This window comes from Fulmarus glacialis, unplaced genomic scaffold, assembly GCF_000690835.1.
Source record: "Fulmarus glacialis isolate BGI_N327 unplaced genomic scaffold, ASM69083v1 scaffold43680, whole genome shotgun sequence".
Classification (NCBI taxonomy): Eukaryota; Metazoa; Chordata; class Aves; order Procellariiformes; family Procellariidae; genus Fulmarus; species Fulmarus glacialis.
The window spans coordinates 15,042-15,327 of NW_009187908.1; the positions used below are offsets into that span (position 1 = coordinate 15,042).

At 69.2% G+C, this 286-nt stretch overlaps 1 protein-coding gene across 1 annotated transcript in view; it reads right to left on the reverse strand.

Annotated features, from left to right (window-relative positions):
* ELAC2 (elaC ribonuclease Z 2) overlaps positions 1-278 on the reverse strand; it is a 13,512-nt gene extending 13,234 nt beyond the window's left edge. The window contains exons 1-2 of the mRNA XM_009576702.1: positions 238-278; positions 85-155 (exon numbers count right to left, since the gene is read on the reverse strand). Of these exons, the coding sequence (XP_009574997.1) occupies positions 85-155; positions 238-251 (85 nt within the window). The 5' untranslated portion in view covers positions 252-278. The remainder of the gene's footprint in view (positions 1-84; positions 156-237) is intronic.
* Positions 279-286: the final 8 nt, after the last annotated feature.

The following is a 286-nucleotide window of genomic DNA, read 5'->3' on the forward strand; positions in this document are numbered from 1 at the left end:
CAACTGCTGCCTATGGCTGGACCTTGAGAGAGGAACCAGCGCCAGGCTGCCACCGGGGCACCCAGCCAGCCACCCCCCACTCACCTGGCAGGCCACCCACGTTGGCCCAGGCCACCCGGCTGAGGAAGATGCTGTCCAGGTGGGAGATCTTCAGCCTGAGGGGCGAGATGGGGGTGGGTGGGGGTGAGCAGGGACCGATGCGGCCCCGGGGCGGCCCCCCCGGTTGCCCCCACTTACTTGTGCTCCTGCATGGCCCGCTGCGTGCCCTCGCCGCAGTTGAAGAGAT